We start from the raw sequence: 19,556 nt of genomic DNA, 5'->3' as shown, positions 1-19,556 counted from the left end.
GTGGGCCCCAGGCCATGGCGGGGGCACGTTCGCTCTCCCAGACTGAAACCCTAACCTGGACCGGCGGGGCCTGCGGCTCTGGCCAGACCCTGGAAAGAGGGACATGTCCACGCTTTTCCTGCCATTTGTTTCTACTGGAGACTCCTGAAGCTCCACGCACGTTACTGTCCCACCTCCCTTAACGAGGAGGGAGAAGACGTCCCGTCGTTTTAGGGAGGCCCACTTTACCTAAAGAACAGTCAGCGACTGCCTGGAGAGGGGCCTGAGCACTGAAGGCCTCGCCTTTAAAAGCCCCCATTTCCACAGGCAGCTGCAGCTCATTTCTCTGGAATCACGTGACTTGATTCTTTAGCCAAACTTGGAGCCTTTGGGCTCCAAACAAAAATATCAACCCTTTCAGATGCAGGCTCCCCCCCAAAATCAGAGCGCAAATAAAAACTAGTCAGGTGTTTAAAAAGTACAAACACCATTCTGAATTCCATCTTCCTAGAAATGTGAGCAAAATTAACTTAGGGGAAAAATGGAAAAGGTCCTCTCAAAGGTTAAGGTAAAAACAGGTGAATGATTGGCAGGGAATAAAGGGAGAACGGAAGGTTCCTGAATTCCCCCCTGCCCCGCCCCTGCTCCTGCGTCTGCTCCAGACCTGCAGGTGGCCGTGGTCACGGGCCCTGGGCTCCCTCCCTGCCCCCAGCTCCGGACCCTGTGTGCAGAGAAGGAACCGCCCGCGCCCCGGGCCAACTGCTGCTGAGGCACCAAGTCCCCATTTTACGGCGGTGGATGGGACGCACAGCACGGTGGTCTTCCCGGCGCCGTTGGTGCCCAGCAGGGCGGTGATCTGGTCTCTGTGGAAGGCGAGGGTCAGGTCTCGCACGGCCGCCGTGTGGGGCCGGTACTCCTTGGTCACCGACACCAGGACGACACCTGAGGCGCCTCCTCCCCGTGTCTCCTCCCCACGCGGCGGTAGGGAGCCTGCAAGGAAGATGCAGATGCGCCTGAGAGGATGTCAGCCCCCTGAAGTGCGGTCACCCAGCGGCGGCCTTGGACCTGAATTCTGGCAAAAGTCAAGGGACACCCCTGGTGACCAGGTCTGTCCCCTTATGCTGTCCATGTGTAAGGAGGTAAGAATGCAGCACATGCAGGAACATGCCCACGTGTGTGCACATATGCAGATGACAACAGCAAGCAGGGCGGTGACACACTGAGATGTCCTCAAGGAACAGTCTCCGAGGACATGTGAGATCCAGGTGCGGGCCGTGCTCCAAGTTCTCTGAGTCACGTTGTCCTCCCGTGAGGAGGAAACTGCCACTTCACAGCACTGACCTGGGGAACGGACCGTCCTGACAGGAGTCTGTGCGCTTACGGGGCCCCCCGAGTTGTCCTCGGGTGGGGTCCCAGGAGGGCCGTGACTGCGGTGCAGAGGGACCTGGCCGCTGCCCCGGCCCCTGGAAGCAGCAGGGACGTGCTGCCCCCAGGGACACGCTCAGGACACCCCAGAGGCCCTGCACCTGCCAGCCACCCACTTTTGCTCCTACTGTTTACACACAATCAGGACGGAAGCTCCGTCGGACAGACTCACAGGTGACCAGAGAAAGCCTCTGAGGTGTCCTCGCCTGGCCGACAGCGGCCGCTGCGGGCCACACTCAGGAGCCAGCGGGTCAGCAGCGTGGCCAGGCCACAGCAGCCGCCACACCCTGGCCGTGTGGGAGAGCTGAGCTGGCGGCTGGCGGCTGGGTCCACGGCTCTCAGAGAGCATGCCCCCACCAGACGCCTCTGCTCCCTGCCCCACGTGAGCTGCCTGGGGTCGCCACAGCCAACCCAGACGCAGCAAGCCCTTCCTCCCTGCGGGCAGCCCACCTGCCCCAGAGCCTCCTCCCGCTCACCCCCTCCCACCCCCGTACCTAGAGCCCGTGCCACTCCTTCCCAAACCACGTGCGCCTCCCCACAAACTCACTGCCTGACACCCGTCAGCCCCAGGACAAGGCCCTGCTGCCATCTCCACCCGCCCCAGCACCGGGTCCTTTCCCGGCCACACGTGGCTCAGTAAACCCTCTCTCTCCAGCCTCAGCGGGTCCATGCTTAACAAAGCACACGCCCAGCGCACAGCCGCCACGCGGTCCACGCCGTTGGGGACTCTCTCTTGCCACCTGGCCCCGTCCCTGTCACCATGTTCTGAGCCCACGGAAACATGCGCAGAGTTACAGATGCTCAGCCAGAAAGGAGAACAGAACAGACCGACCAGAAGGAGACACGTATCCAATACGCTACTCTTCACAAACCTTCAGGGTCGCAGTTCCTGTCGGGGAGGAAGAGACTGGAGCACAGGCCGCGTCGCCTCTGGGCCGCCGAGCCACACGCGCTGCCCCAGTAGGACGCGGTGAAGGGGAAGTACCACGGCTTCCTTAAGCCGAAGGGTCCTGGAAAGCGAGATCCCAGTCAGACCAGCCTGGCTACTGTTCTTGTTCTCCTCACCGAGGACATTCTTCTCATTGCTTTTAGAGAGCGAGGATGGGAGAGACAGCGACAGGTTGCCTCCCGTATGTGTCCTGACCAGGGGTCAAACCCGTAGCCCAAGCACGTGCCCTGCCGGGAATCGAACCCGCACCCTTGCGGTTTCCGGGACGGTGCTCCGACCGCTGAGCCACGGGCCGGGGCCGTGCAGGTGCTTTTCTCTCAGAAGGAGAGTCTGGGGTAGAACATCTGGACTAATTAGGAGGGTACCAAGTGTTACTCCATGTCAGCAGGCTCCACACACGTCCCATACACGCAATGGGGACAGCCTGGGTCCTCCCTCCTCCTTGGCGTGACCCAGGGCCACTGCCGGGCCCCTCACCCCACGTCCCCCGAGGGGCCTTCTGCGCAGGTGCTGACAGACGGGCAGCCATTGGTTAGAGATGGAAGCAGCACTGAGCTGTGGCTGCCGTGGCCCTGCCTGAGGCCCGGCCTTGGCTGTCCCTGTCTGTCCCCCTCGGACGTTCACACAGGTGCAGGAAGGGGTTAACCAATTAACACCTCTACACAGAAGAGGACGTCACAACACCTCCGTGTGAAACCTGTCACCGCTCTTCAATCACACCCTCCAGTTCCTTCGGTCCACTTAGCCAGCCGTGCCCTCCTCCCGTGCAGGAGGGAAGGGGTGCCATCGCCAACACCCCCCCCCCCATCTTCCCCAGCACGTCCACTGTGGCCCGCGTCGGATGCACGGCCTGCATCCTGCAGTGACGGGCGAGATATAGGCCAGCGGGACCACTATTCCAGCAGAGGAGACACCAAACCTCTCCCACATTCAGTCGGGAGATTCAAAATGGCCATAAGAGAAACCTGAGCCGGTCACCTCTGCAGCGAAGGCCGGAGCTGAGCCGGTGTCCGGGGCACTGTGACCACGGGATGGGTCAAACTGTGCCCCCCAATTCACAGGCGGGCGTCCAAACCCCCAGTGTGACTGCATTTAGAGGAAGAGTCTTCCAAGAGATCCTTCCAGTTGGATGAAGTCACCAGGCTGGGCACTGATCCCACGTGTCCTCGTGGGAGAGGTGAGGACACACACGAGGGCCACCCCTGGGGCCCCACAGCAGAGGGAGCAGACAGACAGGAGAGGCCTTCCAGCGGTAGGAAATGGAAATCAGAAGTAAATTGGATATTAACGACGATGTGCTAATTAGACGTCCCCGCACTAATCTGTCTGGACTCTGACAATCCCCCTGACGGATCTATTAACGGGAACGGATGGGCGCTGCCAAACCCAAGCTGGCGCGGAGGCTCCCACGCCGCCGGCCGCTGCGGCTCGTGCACCCAGTGTCCCAGGGGCACAGTCTGTGGGCTCGTGCATCCTGCCGGCACCACGCGTGACCGGGACGCCCATGTGTGCACAGCTCTCCATGCACACCGGCTGGCCTCCTCGAGGGGTCCGTCCACCGGCCTCCCAGCCAGAAGACACAGCAGCTCGCCCCACACCGGTGGCAGCGACAGGAGGGATCAGTGACATCAGACAGATGAGCAGAAAGCACCTCAGCTGGCAGCTCACAGGAAGCCAATGAGAAGAAACGTCTGGGAGGACAGGTGACCACCGTGAGCCCCGCGTGCAGCCCGGGCACCTGCTCCTGGCACGGGGCAGACGGGCCAGCGAGCGGGGCCGGAGCCTCGACCCTTCGTTCCGGAGCAGACCCTGGTCTTCCTGCCTAACCAGCAAGATTTACAAAGCCCGCCAGGGGAACTCTGGAAGCAAATGCAGAGACGGGCGCCTGCAGCTCAGAGGCTCCAGGTCCTGCAGCCTGTGCGACCCTTCGCGAGGGCCAGAGCCCACCTGGCTGGGAAGCCGCCCACCCCGAGGTCACGGACCACCCCGCAGCACCTGACGAGGGCGTCCAGAGGCTGCCCGGACGAGGGGCCCCAGCAGACTCAACACAGACTCAGAGCGACCGCCAGCAGGTCTCTGTCCCTGGCCGGGTGTGGCCGGGTGTGGTGGGGTCTGCAGGAACGGCAGATGCTCCTGGTGGAAACTCAGCACGACCCACGCTGGGCTGCGGGAAGAGCACGTGGGGACTTGGGGAGGCGCGTGGGGACACAGGAGGCGTGCGTGAGGAGCCGGAGACCAGGACAGCAATGGAGGGCATGGGACGGCCCAGCGAGGGCAAGGGGTGCGCTGGCCATGGGCTCCCCAAGCTCCCCACTTCTGGCGTTTAGGTGCCCTGGTCCCCTAGGGAAGGTGGCTGTTTTCCCTCCTCGGAGCCCCCGTTGACCCCACTTAGTTTTCAGAAAAATGACGTCAAACGCTCCCCTGAAGATGACCAGCCTGGCTGACCGTCCCGGACCCCACGCGCCCGCCACACGCAGGCCCTCCGAGCTGAGCCGCCGCCGCCACAGGCCCCCCACATTCCCGCCCTGCACGTTTCCTCAGGACCGACCCAGACGGTGGCACGTCCGCGCACCACACGCTGCCCCCAGGCCGACCTCTGTCCTTCAATCGTACGAAAACGCACCCGGCAAACCTCGCCGTCGTCGCCTTGAAGTAACGCTAAGCCCGTCTGCACTGCTGGCAGCCGGTCTCCAGGACTCCGCCCCCGTCTGCCCGGCCCCAGCCCCAGCCCCCGTCCACGCTCTGTCTCCATGAATCGACCGCTCTCGGGGTTCCCCAGGGAATGGGACCCACAACAGAGCGGGCGCAGGCGTGTGGGAAGAGCAGTGTAATGAGGCTCAGCTCGCGAACTACGAACGTGAGAGGTCCCGTGTCTGCCGTGGGGGAAGCCCGGAAGGCCGCGGGCCCACTTTCAGAGCAAACCCCTGGCCTGAGAGCCAGGGGCCCCGACGTCCGAGGGCAGAAGAAGGACGAACCGGAGCACAGAGCAAATTTGTCCTTTGTCCACCATATTGTTCTCAATATTCAGCTAAAACAGCTCAACAGACTGGATGGGGCATCCCCACCGCGGAGGCTTTTTCCTGACTGAGCTCAGCTCCCCTGGACACACGCTGGACACACCCAGAAACCACGGGGTCCCCGCTGGTCATCCGCTCCCCCCAGCCAAGTTGACGCTTACAATCAACCTTCACACACAGCGTCTCACGAATGTGAAATCACACAGTATCTGTCCCCTGTGACTGTTTGGTCACGCGTGGGTCTCCCAGCTCCCTCCACGGGGGAGCTGGGTCAGAACCCCTGCCTCTCACAGGAAAGCTCCATTGCCACACGGTCCCTTCCTTCCTGCTTGGCGGACCCCCGGGCTGCGCCCACTTCTGGCTGTTGCGCGCCACACGCGTGGACACGAGCAGACAGCTCTGCTGCAGGTCCCTCGGCGTCTCTCTGGTGGAACCCCACCCCCACTGTCCCCCCAGAGTGTCTGCTAGGAAGCCCGCGGTCACGCCCGCCTCTCCAACCCACCAAGGCAGCGCTTTCAGAAAGTGTGGGGACACATGCAGCCAGGCGACGACCCCCCAGCCCCAGGGCCACCAGGAGCAGAATCAGAACATTAACGGAAACCTGGCCGCGTCTGGCTCAGGATCGTGGCCAGAGGTGGGCGGCCCGAGAGACAGGAAGGAACGTGGACCAACGACAAGAGGGGAGGGGGGGAACACACCGCCCGCGGGCACCCTCGGCCTGGCAGCGAGCCGAGGGCACAGCCAGCTCAGACCCCCGATGGTCCTGCCCCTCACCCATCGCCCACCTCGTACGGGGCCCTCGGTCCCTTTACAGCGAAGACATGGCCTCCGCCCGCTCTCGGCGCACCGCGGTGACTCGCCCGGTCCCTGCAGCCCCTTCAGGAAGGACAGGACCCACATCTCTCACATCTTGTCTTAAGGGAGGGTGGGGAGGCGGAGCTCCTCGTCACCAGAACGACCGGATTAGATTCTTCCGGCCAGCGTCAGGCTAGTCTGCTCCCAAAACACGTCTCCCCCTGCCGTGTAGCAGCACGTACACACACCCCAACACGCCTGCTCGCTTCTCCTTGTGTTAAATTTCAAAAAAAAACAAAAACATGAAACAAATAGTCAAGTCTTACAATTTAAGTTACAGAAGAAGTGTGTGTTTGAAGCAGAAAAGTTTTTCAAAACTGTTGCAGGAATCCACATGAACAACCATGTAGCATAGGAACCAAATCATGTCTGTTTTAAAATTTTTTAACTATGTATTAAGCTATTTTTAAAATTCGATTTGAGAGCTTTATCATTTTCTTCAATTTTTATAAACTTGATTTAAATTCTTATCAAGGAAACTCAACTGGCTTTTCTCATTCATGTCTTTGGTGTTCGGAAAGGCCTTCCCTAGCTTTAACAATCATACTTTTCCTATTTGCTTGTTATTTTTATGCTGTTTGCGATGACTTCATAAATGAGTCTAATTTCTTCCTTCCTAATAGGCTGATTGAATGACATATCCTTTCTCGTTGATTAAAAACACCCACTGTACTGAAGAGTGAGTCATTACTCACAGGCGTGTCCGTCTCTGACCTTCCTGCGGACGCACCTGTCAGCACGTGGAGCTGCTCAGCAGCCGCCGGGCACTGTCCTCGCTGTCGATGATTTTGCACGTTGTTACAGGTCACACGTCTCGGCTTGTGCCTCGCACCCCCGCCGCTACGACAGTTTACACGGCAGCACACCGTGTTTTAAGCTCGTTTTCCCATCTTACAAGGCGCAGACTTCTTACCCGGGCTCAGGTTGCGCAGGTACCAGCCACACACAAAGTAAAGCCCCGAATCGAGTAGAATCATGCAGCACACGCAGGCGAAGGTCATGCCCGCCGGCTCCGGAGACTGGCCCACGTTGTCCCACTGGACCCCTGGGGACGGGAGGCCGGAGTCAGAGCCCGGGGGGCGGACGGGCTGGTCCTCCCTGTGGCCTTCAGCAGAGCAGACGGTCAGCGCCGTGGGTCAAACCCCTCACGGGAGTGTGAGCCTGTCAACCCCACACCTGATTCAATGATACGGGCCAAGTGGCCATGAAGATTTTAATACCGAACATTTAAGATTTTTAAAGGTTGCTTTACTTAGTTTCTCTAAACATGTTATTTAAAAAAACATAAAGAAGGCTCTCTGAGAACCTAAATTCTACATTATATTATCCTCTCTGCTCTTAGAAAATATATAACCAGGACATAGACGGTCTGGGGTGGAAAAGAATCATTATTCCTTACGATATATTTGCAACTTGTTGCTGGACTAAAATGTCATTTGGGTGGAACACGCCACCCCCTCAGTGTTCCTAAGGCCTCAGCCTAGAACTCAGTAAAGTAACTGCTTTAACACTGGGGACTCCTCGGAACTTGGTCCAAATAGCCAAAGGGTGGAAAGTGGCCCTGCTCCTGCTCCACCCTCCTGACCGGCCCTGTAGGGAGCAGCCGCAGGTATACGGAGGGCAGTGCGGGGTCGCAGGGTCACCCCTCTCAGCGCAGGTCCCGCTTCAGAAGGTCAAGCGGCTGGTGGGCCAGGTTTCACTGGAGCATCTGAGAGCGGCAAGGCCGGTGCCAGGGGACAGGGTCACAGGGTCACAGCAGCCGGCGCTGAGGGGCACTCACTGCTTATAGGTGACCTGTGTTACACACGCCCCAAACCGTGTGAACGTGTAACACACGTGTCTGTCCTGGCTTAAGAAGTTAGTTGTCAGAACGTCAGTGTGGTGAACAGTGCTGCCAGTCGACTTCTGTAACACCGTCGTAGGCTGGACTGATTGGGATAAAACACACACAGAGCAAGGGGATGCTCGTACTCGCGCTACCCTGGCTAAGCCTGTTTCTGGATCGTGGCCTTCCGGAAGGCTCCGGAACACCTGGGGGGAAGGGGGAGCCCGCAGGCAGTGTGTGAACAGCAGGAGCGACCGGGAGCAGCCGGCTGAGCCCCAGGCAGGAAGGCCCCAGCGGGACAAGGCCCTCATGGACCGGCCCGGCGTGCCCCCACCCCGCCCCGCAGAAGGTCGCTAAGGCACGGGGGCTGGGGTGTCACGGGGATCAGCTGGCAGGCTGGCCCAGAGCACAGCAGAACTGTCCCTAAACCAGGGCAGCCGAGGGGGTGCCGGTCAGTCCACCAGCCACGCCCAACGCCAGGCCTCACTCCCGACGCTCCGCTTTGCAGCAAGGCCTGTCCACTCGCTGTGCCGCTGGCACGGACAGACGGCTGTGAGTTCCCAAACACCCGGATCCCTGAGAGTCACTCTCTAAAAGTGCACCTTCTCACCTGCCTCTTGGCCTTCCAGGGACGTGATGAAAATCACTCCTTGTCCGAAGGCGGTCGTGGAGAGGAGGCACTGCCGGACGGCAGAAGGAGAGAAAGACAGCCCATCAGGCAGAGCGCAGCCGGCCGCAGGGTGCAGCCCCGCATTCCAGCAGAGAAGTCACCCGGTTCATCCACAGCGATGGCGGCGCCCGCACCCCAAGCCTCGCCCAACGGCAGCCCGCTGGGAAGGGCGTGGCAGCAAAAGGCCACTTTTCCACGTCAGAAGGAACAGCTCCTCTAGGCTGGGTGCTTGAGGTGCCCTGAACGCCCGCGCTGTGCCCAGGCAGTGCGGCACTCCTGTCCCCTGGGCAGCAGGTCCCGGGGGCACAGGACGGCCAGCGGCGCACGGGCGCTGTGCTGCACCAGGACAGAGCGCCGAGGGAGACCTGTTCCGTCCCCAGGGCGGAGCCCCTAAGTCAGGAAAAGCACCTCGTATTAAACACACAAGGTAACGGACAAGATGCTTCCTCGCTAGAACACGTGAGGAGGAGGGCAGGCTCAGCAGGCACGGAACCCTTCAGGCTGTCCACGGCCCCACGTGGAGGTGCATACGGGCCCCAAATGGCCCACGTGGCTTCAATGACTGAAACACCTGAGCGGCACTAACCCAAAAGCGTGAGTTACGGGTTTTTACAGGCGTGGCCTCAGCTGGTCACACCGTGAGCAGGGAGCGATGGCTGACCTGCGGCCGGAGCAGGACCGCCCTCCCTGCCGCCTGCGGAGGGCGCCGCGCGTTCACGGCCTGAGGGAAGCAGGCGCAGGCGGGAGGGCTTACTGACGTCGGAGAAGAACTGGGCCCCCACAGACACGTCTTACCTGCAGCCCGCGAGGCAGGTACACGGTGTGCATGAGCCGCGTGGGCAGCTCTGGCCGGGCTGCAGACACCCGCGGCCGTCTGTCCCGCGGCCTGTCCGCCCTCCGTCACGCAGCGCGCACCGCACAGGGCAGCACAGGCAGGCGGTCCCTGTCCCCTCGGGGTTGGTGCTGCAGACCAGGACGCGCTCGGCTGCCGTCTCAGGAGCGCATTTTAAACGTGTGGGTGGCCCACAGAGGAACCTTCCCACTTAACATGGGGCATCCATGATGCTTCAGGAGCGATGCTTACATTTTACCTCTGAAGGGGCTACGGAAATCCATTTCTTTCCACGCAGGGAACAAACAGACCCAAAGTCCTAGGCTTCCCGTGCGACGCTACCGTGTTTCCCCGGAAATAAGACAGTGTCTTATATTAACTTTTTCTCCTAAAGACGCGCTAGGTCTTATTTTCAGGGGACGTCTTACTTTCGGGGAAACACAGCAGCAACTGTGCCGAGAGCCTCTACCAGACAGGCCCATCCCGTGAGGAACGGCCTGCTCGGGCGGCCTGCCCCCTCCCAGCAAAGCCCCTGCGGGTCCCTGAGCTCCCAGGCCGGGTGCCCTCCTGTGGGTAGTGAGAAGGAAAGCAAAACAGGTGGGGGGCTTGGGAAGCCACGCACAGAAAGGGCGAGGCGGGACTCCGTCCCGCTGGGCAGAGGGCAGCGCTGGCTCACTGGCGCCTCCGCGAAGGGGCCCACCCACCAGCAGCGTCCGGCCCGCGGCACCCAGCTGGCCGTGCAGAACCAGCAGCAGGACGTAGGGCAGGAAGCTGGCCACGTAGAGCAGGCTGCTGCAGAGCGCCGCCGCGCTCGCCCGGCTGAAGAGCGCGCTCAGGAGGTAGCTCAGCATGACGGCCGACACCCCGAAGTCCAGGAGGAAGAGGAAGACCAGGCCGGCGTCGCTGTGCGCGAAGATGCCGCTTGCTTTCAGGACGACGGCCAGGGCGGCACTGATGACGGCCACCACCGCCGCGTTCTCCAGGAACCAGGCCAGGAACTGGGTCGTGGGGTGGACACCCATCATCCTCAGGTACTGTGGAGAAGGAGGCGCCTGGTCAGCCCCACGGGGGACCGAGGAGGAGGGGTCAGAGAGTCGGCCGAAGGAAGGCGGCGGGGGCAGCAAGCATGCTGAGCGCGGCGCCGACCCGCCCGCGGGACCCGCAGCCCCAGCACAGGCAGTGCGGGCGCTTCCTCCTGCAGCCCGCCCCCTTCTAGGGACCTCACAGAGGGGGCCGGCACCGTCGCAGGACAGAGGGAACCAGGAAGGGAAGGACGTGGGGGACCCCAGGGGGACGTGCGGGCAGACGGGCCGCACACTCCTGCATTTTCTTCTCGTGTTTCCGTTCCCACTGCCGGCTGCTTTTCATTTTGTTTGTGATGGCTTTGTTTCACGGAGACACAGAGAAAAACGAGGGGGAAAATGCTCTCCTTGCGTCTGGGGGAGCACTGCTGGGTTTGAGGCTTCTGCTGGTGACTCTGTTCTAAGTCCTACAATAAAGTGAATGTGTCCACCGGCCCTACCGTCCGCTCGCTGGCCACGCTGCAGCACCTCTGCGGGCCATCAGGAGCGCTCCCGGGCTGCGGCCGATGGGCTGCCCAGCCTGACCTGCCCAGCCGCATGGAGCGGGGGCCGGGGACAGGCGCCAGGAGCAGCCGGCTGGGCCACCGCAGCGACGTGCAGCCAGCAGGGCGAGCGCGACCTGAACCGAGGACGAGCGTCGGCCAGGCTCTCGTCCCGTCACAGAGGCCACATAAGCAAGTAGCCTGAGCCCCTATCGCGCAGGCTACGGGGGGTGGGGTCCTCCAGATACTTTCATTCTTAAAAGCAGTTTCAAGCATGAGGCAGGAAGACCAAGGCCGAGCATGAAGAGCTCAGCCACGCGTCACGATGGGAAGCCGGCAGCCGTGTCTTCCTGGGGGTCCGACAGCTGCTGACCAAGCCGCGTGGGCTCCTTCTTCGCCGTCCTGCATTCCCCTCCGGTCACCTCCAGGGAAACGCCTGCTACGCTCTGGCAGGTTTCAGACCGATGGTGGCTTTCCCGGGACAGGGGTGCAGCAGAGGGGCAGCAGGAAGAGCCCCTCTCCCAGGCGAGCCCAAGGCCACTCACCTCCTCCAGCTGGACCTCCCGCTCGTACACCAGCTCGCGGACCATGCTGGCCACCGACACCAGCCACGTCAGCACCATGATCAGGGGGAAGAGGAAGCCCACGTTGCTCAGGAACCTGCAGGGAAACAGCCGAGGGGCGCGTGAGGGCCAGCGGGCGGCTACGCTCAGTCAGGCCCGGGTCAGTCCCATGCCGGGCGCACTGCCTGCGGTCCCCACATGCCACAGAACCCGTCAGGGACACTGCCTCCCAGGGCCACTTCAGCAGGTCTGTGACTGAGCGAGGCCGGGCGGCTGTCCGGTGTCCTTAGGAGCTGTGCTGCCGCACCAAGGGGCACACTGGCTGGAGGCCCCTCGGGTACACTGCCCTGTGGTCCTCGACGCCCTTCGCGGTCACTCACTGGTGGCCACCATTCCCCACTGGCTCGGAACCGTTTTCTAGCCCCCGTCATGCTGCCCCCAATCAGAGACGCTCGTCACCGACACAGCACGGGGAAGTCCCCCTCCTGCTTCTGCAACACCCACTTTTCAGCCACTGCACCTGGACGACCTCACTGCGGTGTCGCCTCTGGGACCCACGACAGCCACGCCTCAGCCCCAGCGGAGCACCCCGTCCTCTTCCTCCCTGACTTCTCAGCTGGGTTTGGTCCCCTGACCCTGACCCTTCCCCCCGGCTTCCCATCCACCAACTGTCTCCTCTCCCCACCTCCAACGAGCGCCCCCCACCCCTGCCTCTGACCTCTCACCCTGTGCCCCCTGAGCACTGCCCCCTCACCTCTGACCTCTCACCCTGTGCCCCCTGAGCACTGCCCCCCCGCCTCTGGGGGGCCGCTGGGGGGAGGAGCACAGCTGTCCGGCTTCCTCGTCCCCCCTCGGGGAACCGGGCCCAGCAGGCCCACTGCCTCCCAGAACAAGCGACCGGCCTCCTCACGACCAGCAGCTCGGATGGGAGGGTGGTCAGGGGAGGGTGACGTCAGGCACTGAGGGCCCTGGGAGCCGAGCCCTCCTACCTGCGTGGAAGGGGCGCCCCCCTAACTGGGCGTGAAGGGACTTGCCGTCCAGGGTCCACGGTCCCGCTCCAGTGCTGGCTCCCCCAGGAGCAAAAAGGAGACCGCATGCACCCCTCTGGGCACAGCAGCACCAAGGACACCCGTCTGTCCCATCTGGGCTCTGAATGTTGCCTGGACAAAAGCGTCCAGACCCGGAGTGCCACCCCCAAGGGCGGGGCTGCAGCAGAGGGCTCAGCCTGCGCACAGAGGGTCCTCACTGACCAACGGCGGCCAGCTGCTGAGCCGGTGGCCGGCAGTCAGCATCCCCATCCCTGAGGGGGACAGAACATGCCGCCCCCAAACACGCGACTTGGGCACCATGATCATTGTAAATTAAAGTTACTTGAGAGCGGCTGATACAAGAGGACCCCGTGACCCTCCTGCGTCCCCCAGGAGCATGGACAGCATCCTGGTCTCCAGGACAGAGTCCCAGGTGGAGAAGCCTGCCCAGCAAACCCACCTGGCTCCCACAGCTTTGTGTTGTCAATTATCCACAGACACATTGTTTCTTTGTCTGAAAGGTCTTGTCAGTCATCCACAGACACATTGTTTCTTTGTCTAAAAGGTATAAAAGCTCCCTGCTCTGAGCCCTGCTTTGAGCCTCCTGCTAACTGAACGGGTCTTTCTCCTGTTAATTGTCTGACGTCCGTTTACTTAGGAGACAGCCCAGGAGCCCAGCAGGGACGGGTGCTTTCCCGCCGGCACAGGGTCCCGTCCCTGCCGAGGCCAAAAGCAGCCTTGGTTTGTGGCCGCAGGGTTCCAAGGCAGACTCAGGGATCCCGGCGCCCGGACGGCCCTCTGCTCAGCGGGTTCTCCTCGCAGCCAGGCCCCAGGGGCGGCAGAGGCCGCCTTTGGGGAGGTAACTCTTCACCCATTGGCCGCCTGCGTGTGGTGCAGGGAACTGGGGCCGCAGCAAGTGGGGCGGCCTCAGTCTGCCCCTCGGTCCCTTCCCTCCTGCTCCCGGCAGCGTGTGGGCCATGCAGCGAGTCTCCAGGTGAGGGTGGCGAGCATTTGGCGGGACAGTTCCTCCCTGCACAGAACTGTCCCACTGATTACAAGACAAGTAGTGTCTCTAAACAGCCACCTGCCCCACTGTGACCATCAGAACACCCCGCCCCCTCGCTCCCACACGCACGGCACACGCAGCCCTGCTGCCATCTGAGCTCTGGCAGCACAGACGGGAGCCCATCGGCCATCCATGCCCAGCAGGGGGCGGGCACAGCTGAGTGACCGTGGCGCCCGCGGGCTGCCTCTGCACCTGCCGCTCCTAACGGCACTGGGTGGTGGCTCAGAGCTGGGGAGGCCGCAGGGGGCATCGGGATGGTGTGAGACCTGGGGTAACGCGGCCTGAGTTTCAGCTTCTTCAGCCCCACTCACCGTGGGAGGCTCTCAGAGGACAGATGAGAAGAGGTGTGGAAACAGGGTACAGTTTCCAGAGAAGCGTCGTCCTGCTGCCGTTGATGGAAAGGAACATGCAGACGCCGGGCAGCCTGACAGCCTGACAAGCACCGCCCTGCCCTGCCCTCGCCTGCCCAGCAGGGCGGCGCCCACAGAGCTCTGGGGCACGAGAAGGGAAGGGCAGTAAACGTAATGCCCACTCCTCTCCTCCCCGCCCCCCACAGTTGGTGCCGCCGTGCAGTTGGGCACCTGCAACCCCCCGGGGGGCAGGAGAGCTCTCCTTTCCCTCCACCCACACGCCCTCTCGTGGAAGCACCATCCACTCCCCAACGGCTGCATTCCACCTCAGGGCGAAGACCCCCCCACGTCCACACACCCAGCGGAACCTCCCCAGGGCCAGAAGCAGCCTGTCGGTTTGCATGGTTGGAGTCGCGAGGGCAAGGAGCTGTGTCTGCAAGTGAATTTCCAGTCTGTCCCCAGCCGCCTCCCACAGGGCCCTGCCTCCATCACAGGCAGTTCCCGAGCCCACCTGCTTGGACAAAGAGCCAGCTCCTCCTGGAGGTCACGGTCAGACCCTCGTCCAGTCTGGCCCTCCCTTCCAAACGCCACTGGAATTGGGCCACTTCTACCCACCGCCCTGCTGCCTTCCCAGACCAGCCCCAGCAGCGGCTTCCCCAGCCCCTCAGGTCCCCTGCGACGTCACACCCCCGCCCCCGGTGCTTTCTGCTTCAGGGCCTCACACCTGCCAGGCCACCCTCTGCACAGGGTGGTCCCCGGGACGGCAAGTTACAGAGCACCTGCCCTGTGTCGGGGTGCACAGAGTGAACCCCGCTTCCTCCTGTGAACCTGCCATGCCCAAGCGTGACACCCTGCCATGACAGAAGATCGCAGTGCACTCTAGAGACAGAAGGAGACTTCCGGAACAGACCTCCGGGGATCCCCCGCAAACAGCATTATCATGAAGAGCTGACTTCTCGGAGCGGCCGGACGTGAGCCGCATGAGCCGCCCGGCCCGACACCGGGCCGGAACCGCTGCCGCGCGAGCCCTGCTCCTGGGGCAGCAGAGCAGCCCCGGCTGCAGCACTCAAGGTCAGCTGCACATCCCTTTGAAGGAAAAACCCTTCACGTCAAAAAGGACAAGGCTATGAAGCTCACGGACGGCCCGCACGGTGAGGCGGCCGCTGGGGCTGCTGACGCCCGACCCTCTGCTCTCTCCGCCGCCCTGACGCCCTAAGGTGGGCGCAGTCGCAGGTGCAGGCTTCCACCCCCACACCAGGAACTGACGAGCTGAGATGCAGAGGCACCTGTCCTGCAAGTCTGACCCCATCGTCTGGAGAGGCGGCCCCTGCCCTCTGGTGTCCCCCACAGGTGGCACTGCCAACCGGGTCGGGACCGCGGGGATCCAGGGAGCCATGTGCTGCCTGTGCCCCGGGGCGGGTGAGGGCGCAGGCACCTGCAGGAACCGCACCCCACAAGGCTGGCCCAGGCCACAGCACTACAACCCTGAACCCTTCCGTCTTCCGGCCCCGCCTGGGGCCCTGGTCCCAGCTGGACTGCACCCCAACCCACTGCCGGAACTGCTGCCTGGCCGGCCCCCCCAGCTCGACGCCTCTGCAGCTCCCTCCAGCGGCTCGGGCCACAGCCAATCTGCCTGCTCGCCCCGGATGCCGCCGCCCCAGCCCCACAGCTCCGCTCGCAGGCACCTGTGGCCTCAGCCCCTGGGGGTGGCTCTCTCTCCTCTCTCTCCCGCCTGCTGCGGGCGGCACACCTGCACTTCTAGTACTTGTGCTGAAAAGGACGCAGCCACTTCTGCACCCCGAGTGCATGCGGGGGGCGGGGCGGGGAGTCAGACAGGCCAAGCCCCGGCGAGCACTGCGCACCCAGCGGGCAGGAAGGGTCTTTGAAGCCGCCCGCAGCTCATGCTGTCTCAGCGAACCCTCCACCTGCACAGCTCAGGCGCAGGGACCATGGACATGAGACATTAGCACGGGGACTGGGCATCCTTCCGCGCTCCCTGGTGACCGCAGGGAGGCTGGGGGGGGGGGGGGGGCCTGCTCAGGGCCTCGCACTGTGAGCAGCCCCGGGCGGGCGGGCGGGCGCGGGGCTCACCGGTCGCTGCTGTGGCACGGGTACGGGATGGCCTGCGCCTGCACGGCCGGCCCCGCGGCGTCCTGCCCGGTCTGCGCCAGGACGATGGCTCTCTCAATCATGTCTTGCAGAGGCGCAAAGACGTAGTTGTACTTGAAGCCGTCAGCTGGCAGGCTCTGAGGGTGGAACTTCCAGAGCGGGTTTCCCACCAGGTCCGTCCTCATGCTGTACAGGACGCTGGTCCGGATGGTGTAGGTGACGTGGGGCGGCAGCGGGGCAGGGGCTGCTCCGGGTCCCCTGCCGGCTGCGGACGTGTTGAAGATGACACCTGACGGAGAGGCAGGAAGCAGGCCCGTCACCGCTGGGAGCACAACACGCCATCAGCACAGCGTCCAGCTGGGGCTCTACTGAGCCCTCTGTCCAGGGTGGGGGCAGGGCCAGGGTGGCCACGCCATTGGGGTCACCCAGACGCCGGTGGGAAACAGAGTCAGGGCCCCCCAAGTCCCAGGCCAAGCTCTTTTTCCTTTAATAAAACCACACAGTGGTATTGTTAACACTAAGAAATTATTTGTTTTGCATTTTTCAGGAGGAGGAAAGTCCCACAAGGCTGCTCAGAGCATCAGGCCTTCCTTCTTGGGGCTGCAAGTACACCCCTGGAACTGGGATCCTGGGGCTGCCACTCAAAGTGTGAAGCGTGGATCCTGTCCTCTGCCACGTGCATTCTTGGAATTCTATGTATAGAGCCCATCATGGGGTGACCTGTGCTCCCACAGTTTCTATTTTGTGGTCCTGACCCCATAACTCAGAGAAGACTTATGTGGTGACAGGGTCTTTGCAGGGGTCATTGGGGGCTCTAACCTGCCTGACTGGTGTCGTCACAAGAAGGGAACCAGACCCAGCCCTGTGCAGGGGGACGAGGAGAAGGGCGCAGGCAGCAGGTGGCCATCAACAGGCCAAGGAGAGCGGCCGATGGGACCTGCCCTGCTGGCCCCGGACCTCGGGCCCTGGCCTGCGGGACGCGGTTCTGCTGTCTACGCCCACAGCCATACAGACACCGCCCGTGTCCACGCCGGCGGGTGGGAGATCATGTCGCAGTTCTCCGACGTGAGTGAGCAGCCAGTAGACGGGGTGGAATCAGGTCGTCCTTCCCCCCCACCCCCCAGGCTGTCAGGGTGCTGCAATGAGAACGGGGTGATGGGGGAATCAGACAGAACTCCCATCGGGAAACACGTCATTTGCCCTGGGAGGCCGAACCGTGAAAGCGCATGACAAGCCAGTACAAACAGTCGCGGTGAACGGCGCAGGGCCGAGGACAGGGGCACACTGCAGTGCAAGGCCACCTCTCCATCCACCCAAGGCAGCGAGTCGGCCTGGTCCTGCTCCGTGTGGGAGGATGCTTTTCTTCCTAAGCCCCGTGGGGCGTGGGGGGGGGGGGGGAGAGGGCGCTGGTGGGTGCCCCAGGAGCACGGTCGTCACCGGGTACTTACTGGCCAAGAAACCGTTCTCCCGCATTAGCTCCTGGGCTTCAGCCTCCAGGACAGCGACGGTCTCCAGCCCCCGGAAGCGGTTCAGGGCCACACAGGAGGACAGGTTGGCCAGGACGCGGCCCAGGGCGAGGACGCGGGCGGTACCCACGCGGCTCAGCGTGCTGCCCAGGATCCCTCCTGCAGACGTGAGCACAGCAGAGGTGGCAGACCCCTAGCACGGCACCCACCATTCCCACGGCGACACCGTGCAAACGCACCGGACCTGCCACTCCAGTCCTCCAGGAGGAAGTGAACCCAAGAGGCAAACTCTGTGCAGAAGGGGCTCCTCACTTGCTGAGTGTACCCCCAGTTGTCATAGACATGCCAGTAACACAGCTACCCCCGTGTGAATGCAGAGAACAGCTGGCTCAGAAAGGCCGGCTGCAGCCCCGGGAACGTGGGCCGGTGGGGACGGGACGAGAGTCAACAGAGAACGAGCCGGGGCGGCAGGCAGAAGCCCCCCGCCACCCCCCAGGACGCTGCCAAAAACGTGAGTGTTCAAGCCTGGACCCTGGTGACCCTGCGGAGCAGGCCCCCCCGGAAGCCAGGCCTCCTAGACAGCGCCCGCCCTGAGTCACGGAGCGGCCAAGGCCGCCACGGAGGGACGCGAGCAACAGGAGGGAACCCGCGCGCCGTGCCCTCGCCCGGCTCGTGGGCCGTGCGGGCAGCGGGTGGAGCTGCGGGCTCACGGCCGGCTCCCGGGGAAGAACTGTGCGCCCACTGGTCGTCTCTTAACTGTGAGCCCCACGGTGCCAGGTGGGTGCTGCTGCTTCTGACTGACCCCCAACCCCAGAGCACCTCTCTGCTTCATGGAGCGACTTCCCGACTCCCACACCCGGATTCAGGTCAGGAGCCGTCCTTCCTGACTCACCTCCTCTCCAGTCAAGCCTGAGTCAGCAAATCCGAGGCCTGCAGGTGGGAGCGACCCCGCGGGTGTGTGCGGGCCTTCGCCCTCACAGACGGCGAGCAGGACCCGGAGGGGAAGAGCCGGGCGGGTCACCAGGGACCGTGTGGCCACAGGGCAAGCCACCACACACACCCACACCCACATGTACACCCGTTCTGGCGCATGCACACGTGGGCACCCACGCTCACATTTACACACGTGGACAAGGGCACACCCACGCCCACTCACCGTATGCCTGCAGCTTTTCAGTGAGCTCGTCTACATCCATGTGTAACTGGCTTTCCACAAACTTCCTTATAAATTTGTTTCTCAGGACGTCCTGAAGGAAAATAATACAGCTGAACAAAACAACAGTGTCGCTTAGGCCGATGATAGGATACACAAAGTTTCACTGCTGCCCAAGAAAAAGGCACGTAAGCGACTCATCTTAAACGAGGCCCTAAAACATCACAGTGAATCGCAGGCTAACGTGGGGAGGACTTCATCTTGAAAACAAAAGTAACAATCACGACAATTTAGTTACAACTATAAGTGTGCGCTAATATGGAGAACAAAGAAGGGATGAAGCACTGGCTTTTGGGCAAATGTCCCCGCCAGGTGCCCAGCCCACCTTCTCTGGAGGCCAGGTGTGAAAGGGGTCGTGTTACCAAACCCTGGAGAAGGGGCCCGGCCTTGCCCCAAAGCCCCTTCATCCTGGGACCTCCGTCCGGTCACCTCTGACGCGCCGCTCCCTTCCACAACCGCGGCCCGAACGGCCCCCCGGCAACAGCTGCGTGTGGGCTGCACCCCGAGAACACTTCCCTCCCCTCCCCCCTTCCTGAATCTGCGCCTTCACTCGGCGGCCGGGGCATGCTCGCCCGCACTCCCCCCCGCAGCGTCCAGCACGCACGGGAGCCTGGGCGTGAAGCTCGGTGCTCTGAGTGGGGACAA

General features: G+C 62.7%; 1 protein-coding gene across 1 annotated transcript in view; it reads right to left on the bottom strand.

The window, feature by feature from the left end:
- The window catches only part of LOC150001183 (ATP-binding cassette sub-family A member 13-like), a 94,505-nt gene that overhangs the window by 55,303 nt on the left and 19,646 nt on the right, over positions 1-19,556 (bottom strand). Inside the window, exons 11-19 of the mRNA XM_090287766.1 lie at positions 18,855-18,945; positions 17,681-17,857; positions 16,215-16,521; positions 11,662-11,776; positions 10,257-10,586; positions 8,661-8,730; positions 7,139-7,270; positions 2,277-2,414; positions 789-969 (exon numbers count right to left, since the gene is read on the bottom strand). Of these exons, the coding sequence (XP_090143892.1) occupies positions 789-969; positions 2,277-2,414; positions 7,139-7,270; positions 8,661-8,730; positions 10,257-10,586; positions 11,662-11,776; positions 16,215-16,521; positions 17,681-17,857; positions 18,855-18,945 (1,541 nt within the window). The remainder of the gene's footprint in view (positions 1-788; positions 970-2,276; positions 2,415-7,138; positions 7,271-8,660; positions 8,731-10,256; positions 10,587-11,661; positions 11,777-16,214; positions 16,522-17,680; positions 17,858-18,854; positions 18,946-19,556) is intronic.

The sequence above is a fragment of the Furipterus horrens genome, unplaced genomic scaffold (genome assembly GCF_987537825.1).
Source record: "Furipterus horrens unplaced genomic scaffold, mFurHor1.1.pri manual_scaffold_9, whole genome shotgun sequence".
NCBI classification, from domain to species: domain Eukaryota; kingdom Metazoa; phylum Chordata; class Mammalia; order Chiroptera; family Furipteridae; genus Furipterus; species Furipterus horrens.
This window is presented reverse-complemented; position numbering and strand designations above follow the sequence as displayed.